General features: G+C 53.8%; 2 protein-coding genes across 2 annotated transcripts in view; one reads left to right on the top strand and one right to left on the bottom strand.

Annotated features, from left to right (window-relative positions):
* Positions 1-1,110, bottom strand: part of NELFB (negative elongation factor complex member B) — a 15,900-nt gene extending 14,790 nt beyond the window's left edge. Inside the window, exon 1 of the mRNA XM_009994345.1 lies at positions 1,096-1,110. Within this exon, the coding sequence (XP_009992647.1) occupies positions 1,096-1,110 (15 nt within the window). The remainder of the gene's footprint in view (positions 1-1,095) is intronic.
* A 277-nt stretch (positions 1,111-1,387) lies between these two features.
* LOC104385813 (ectonucleoside triphosphate diphosphohydrolase 2-like) overlaps positions 1,388-4,879 on the top strand; it is a 12,771-nt gene continuing 9,279 nt past the window's right edge. Inside the window, exons 1-2 of the mRNA XM_009994312.1 lie at positions 1,388-1,501; positions 4,153-4,270. Of these exons, the coding sequence (XP_009992614.1) occupies positions 1,388-1,501; positions 4,153-4,270 (232 nt within the window). The remainder of the gene's footprint in view (positions 1,502-4,152; positions 4,271-4,879) is intronic.

Here is a 4,879-nt window from a genome sequence, read left to right as displayed (position 1 = left end):
CCCTCACACCAGCCCCTCACACAAACACCAACCCCTCACACCAGCCCCTCACACCAACCCCTCACCAAACCCTCACACCAGCCCCTCACACAAACACCAACTCCTCATACCAACCCCTCACTAACCTCTCACACCAGCCCCTCACACCAACCCTCACACCAGCCCCTCACACCAACCGTGCTGGTGCCATCCTCATCATCCCTATGTCCAATCTAACTGTGCCCACTTTCAGTTTAAAATCCTTCTCCCTTGTCCTGCCACTACAGGACAGCTGCAGACACATTCTACTTGCTGACCAGCAAAACCTGGAGCCTGAACTCTGCAGGAACATGAGGCCTTCCTAGAACTTGGCTTAAAGCAACCCTAAGATGGAGAGATGTGTCTCCAAACACCCCTGCCAGACCAAGAAGGTGTCATTCCTTTAGCTCTGCAGACAGAGGCTTGGTTGCTGAAGTTCCCTGGTGGGGACAAGGTGGCCTTGCCAATAAATGGTCCAGCTCACACAAACCAGAACATTCCTGGTAAAGAAGCTGCACTTTCATCCCTAGACCCAGTCCCTGAGAATCAGGTGGGACAGCCTGGAAGCAGCACCTCCCCTGGGAATCACATGTTTTCCTTCAGAAATTCTGGTCCCAGGGATGTGTTAAGCACTGGAAATGAGAAACCAGGCAGGTATTTTGTAAATCCAGGGAGCTGGCTGTCTTTCCTGGGTGGCTGTCAGGAAGGGGAATACAGGCAGCTGCCCTGACTCTGCCCTGCCGTGGACAAAAGACCCAAGCAGCCTCCACAGCCAAGTCCAAACCAGGCAGAGTCTCCTCTGGGGGGAAACCCAGACATTTTCCGGTCCCTGGTGCCACCTGAGAGGGCAGAAGGAAGCAGGAGTGGTCTGAGGGAACCAGGCCCAGTGCCCACGCTCCGCCACAATGGACAGGGAAGTGCCCCAGGTCCCCCCTGGAGTCCTCAGGCAGGAAACAAACCCAGCAACAAGGAGCTTCCCCATTCTAATTCTGGCAGCCAGCCCTGCCAGGCGCAGAATACCAAAGGGATGAGTTTTGCCTCCTTTCTGCTGACGACACAGCTGAGTTAACCCCCCACTTCTGTCTCCCTCATCCCCGCTGCCCAGGGCAGTTTCGAGGTTGCTCCCATGACTTCACAAAGCCTGCACTGGGCACCAAGCCCTCGGTTTCTTCTTTGCATGGAGCAATAGATCTGCCTGACACATCCCAGCTCGGGCCCACGCTCTCCTTGTGGTCCCTGTGGCTTGGGGCTGGGCTGAAGCTGGAGCCCAGCCCTGCCCCGCCTTTCTCCCCCGTTTAAAGGCTGTTCCAAGCAGCTCTGCTGCTCTGCTGCTTCCTCTTCTTGACTTTGCAGCAGGAGGAAACCCTTCATGTCTTGGCGGGAGCTGCTGCCCCCGTGGCTGGTGATCACAGCAGGGCTGACGGGCATCGTGCTGCTCTGTGTCTCCACCAAAGATGTGCCCATCCCACCTCTCGGGACCAAGGTAAGAGCAGCCAAGCCGGGGCAATAAGCAGAGGATCTTCTTGGTGGGACTGCTGCTTAAGGAGAACCTGCCTGTTGCCTTGTGCAAGCTGGGAATTTGAGCTGGTCTGGTTTGTTGCTTGTCACATTCCTTGCACTGCTGAGCTATTGACTAGCCCAGAGCACAGACTGAGGAGGGGACTAGAACAAGACTGTGGGGACAGGTTGGCATCCTTCAACATGCTGTAGCTTTTCCAACCAAAAACAAGGCAGTCTCTTTGGCTGGTCAGGGAAATACAGGCTGGATATGGTCCATGGATCAGCAGAGATGCCCACCACAGGCTGAGGAGAGACAGTCCAGGTCTGGAGCTACCCCAGAGCAGCCAGAGACCAGTGGAGGGAAAGTGCTGGGTCCCTCCTGAAAATCTGTGGGAATCTGGCCCTGACCTGCTGCTTCTGTCTTAAATAAGTATTCTCTTCCATGCTTTCTCTTCTTCTGTCCTTGATTTTAACTGCAGAGCCAGCCTGCTGTTGGTGACCAGGGAGTTAATGCCCATCCACTCTGCCTCATGCTGCAGGCTGAGCTGAGCCCCGTGGCACTGATGGTTTCATCAAGCAGAAGTAGGTTAACCTGCAGGTTTAGATGCCACCCCTCCTCCCACTGCTCCAAGAAACAGCACTGGATTAAAAAACAAAACAAAACAAAACAAAACACAAGACCTTATTGCTCCATGCTCTGTCATTCCCTGGTGCTGAGCTGGGGCAGAAAGGCAGGGATCTCTTCTCCTTGGTGCTCAGAGGAGCAGCCTCTCATTTTGTGAAGGGAAAAAAAAAAATCCGGGTTTTTCCACCAACACCAATTCATTTCTTCCTCATCTGAGGCAGCTGGGGGAGCAGCAAGGAACAGGAGCTGTCACTCACAGGAAGATGGCAGCAGGCTCAGGCAGGGAGCTCCATCCTCCTTCCACATCTCTGCTCCAGCTCCAATCCCCACCAGTTCCTGACCCAGGCGCTGACTGGTGTAACTGGGAGCTCCCAGGAAGGTCTTGTGCTGAAACCCTTCTGACAGTGTCAACATCAACCTCTCAGGAGGTTTCTCCTCCTCTTCAGCCCCAGATAACAACTATTTCTGTACAGGATACAGCTGAGACTGTGCCCTGCCACCTACCTCCCACGTCCCATGAGTTTCTCTCCTGTCTGTGTAGATGCCCCAGTTTAGGGTCATGTAATGGAGGGGGGAGGAGGAGACCCCTGGCTACCATCAGGGCTATTCTGAGTGTGGGGACCTGCAGGACAGCCACAGAGCACTGGCTTCTCATTTCCTAATGCTCACACATGAGGTGCAGCTCAGCAAGGCCTGGTCAGCAGCAAAGAGACCAGACTGGGCTGCAAAGAGACTAAGACAAGGAGCTATTGGAGAGTCCAGCTTAGGTCACAAAGATGATGAGGGGACTGGAGCATCTGCCCTGGGGCTGTTCAGCCTGAAGGGGGGATCTCTCTGAGGGGTGGAGGCACCATCCTTAGAGGTTTTCAAAAACCAGGTAAACATGGTGCTTCAGGAGATGATTTAGTGGTCATGGGGTGTAGGACTTGATGATCTTGAAGGTCTTTTCCATCCTTAATGATTCTATGATTCTCATCAGTGCTTATGAATACCTACAGGGGGTGTCAGGAGGGTGGGGCCAGACTCCAGCAATGTCCAAAGACAGGACAAGGGGCAATGGGCACAAACTGGAGCACAGGGAGGTCACGTTAAACACAAGGAAAACATTCTTTACTGTGAGAGTAACAGAGCCTGGGACAGGCTGCCCAGGGAGGCTGTGGAGTCTCCTTCTCTGCAGACATTCCAAACCCACCTGGACGTGCTCCTGTGGGATCTGCTGTAGGTGGCCCTGCTCTAGCAGAGGGGCTGAACTAGATGATCTTCAGAGGTCCCTTCCAACTCCAGTGACTCTCTGAGAAAGCCCTGGGCCTCACTGCTAGAACACAGGAGAGCTGGCAGTGGACAAGCTGTTGAGAAGTCTCACATTTGCTGCTGCTGCTTCTGCCAAGACATTATCTTGGTCTCCGTGGAGCTGCTGCCTGGGACAGTGGGTGTGCTGGTTGGTCACAGTGTGCTGCAGGGTCTGGCAGGCATGGGGACAAACCCAGCCCATGTCACACCAGCTCTGCAGTGGGGCATCAAACAGACATGGGAGCCTGGGGGTCCTCAGAAGCAGGAGGAAGCTGCAGCCCTCTGGTTCCTGCACAAAAGCTTTAGCAAACCAACCTGGCAGCAGTTTGAACCCCAGAATCAGCCAAGAGCCTGGATAGTGCCATCTCCCTCTGCTTTAGGACCTTTTTTTCCAGAGCTCCAGGTGGCTCAGCTCTCAGTGGCTCCCTGTGCCTGGTATCAGGAACAGCTACAGAGCCTGCCACTGGAGCTCTGATGTGTCTCTGGGTGTCTCTCTGCTCCTGCCACCCCTCATGCATATTCAGAAGTGCAGATGGTTCCCTGCAAACCCAGATCATCTTCTGGCTTCACTCATTCATTGAATGTAAAAAGCCAACTCAAACACTGCAGTGCAGACCCGTGGGTTACCCAGAGCACCTACAAACTGCTGAGTAACCCTACCAGTACAAAGCAACATGCATTTCAGTGGTGTTTACTTGGAATATTTTTGGGGTTTCCAGTATGGAATTGTTTTGGATGCTGGCCCTTCCCACACCATCCTGTTCATCTACCAGTGGACCACTACCAAAGTGGACAAGACCGGGGTGATCAGGGACTGGAGCTCCTGTCCTGTGCCAGGTAAGGTGCCTGATTCATGCTTGGTGGTCTGAGGGGCTGGCATGGGATGGATGGAAGCCCAGAGATCTGTGTCTGGACCATTGCTGCAAGTTTCTTGGCTCCTGGATCATCCAGCTGCACATTGAGTGGTGATAGTGAGGAACAGGCTGCTCCTTTTCAGCATGAGATTTCTTGACACAGGCAGATTTAACCACACAACTGGACATCAGAGCACTTGGCAGTAGCAGGTGACTTTTTCTTGGCCTTCCCAGCAGGCTGGGAGGCACACAGAGAGGATGGGGCTGGTCCTGGTGTTCACATGGATCAGTGGCAGAGCTTCTCACCCAGATGAGGCAGTGACAAGCAACAGAGACAAATCTGGCTGCAGGGTGACTCCTGGTATCTTCTGCCTCCTCCTGACTGTACCCTGGACAATACATGGTGTAGCTCCACCAGTGGTGCCAAGACTCCAACCCCCATGTGGGGTCTGACAGCACAAGCACGAATTCACCTTGGTTTTACGTGTTACAGCTTGGAGAATATTGGGGTCTTCCTCACTAGTTTGAAGCAGTTCAGCCCTGCCAAAGCCAGCTGGAAGGGTTTCATGCATGAATGCTTGGGCTTTCTTTC

The sequence above is a fragment of the Chaetura pelagica genome, unplaced genomic scaffold (genome assembly GCF_000747805.2).
Source record: "Chaetura pelagica isolate M959 unplaced genomic scaffold, ChaPel_1.0 scaffold132, whole genome shotgun sequence".
NCBI classification, from domain to species: domain Eukaryota; kingdom Metazoa; phylum Chordata; class Aves; order Apodiformes; family Apodidae; genus Chaetura; species Chaetura pelagica.
The sequence above is the reverse complement of the archived record's forward strand: the minus strand, read 5'-3'. Positions and strand labels throughout refer to the sequence as shown.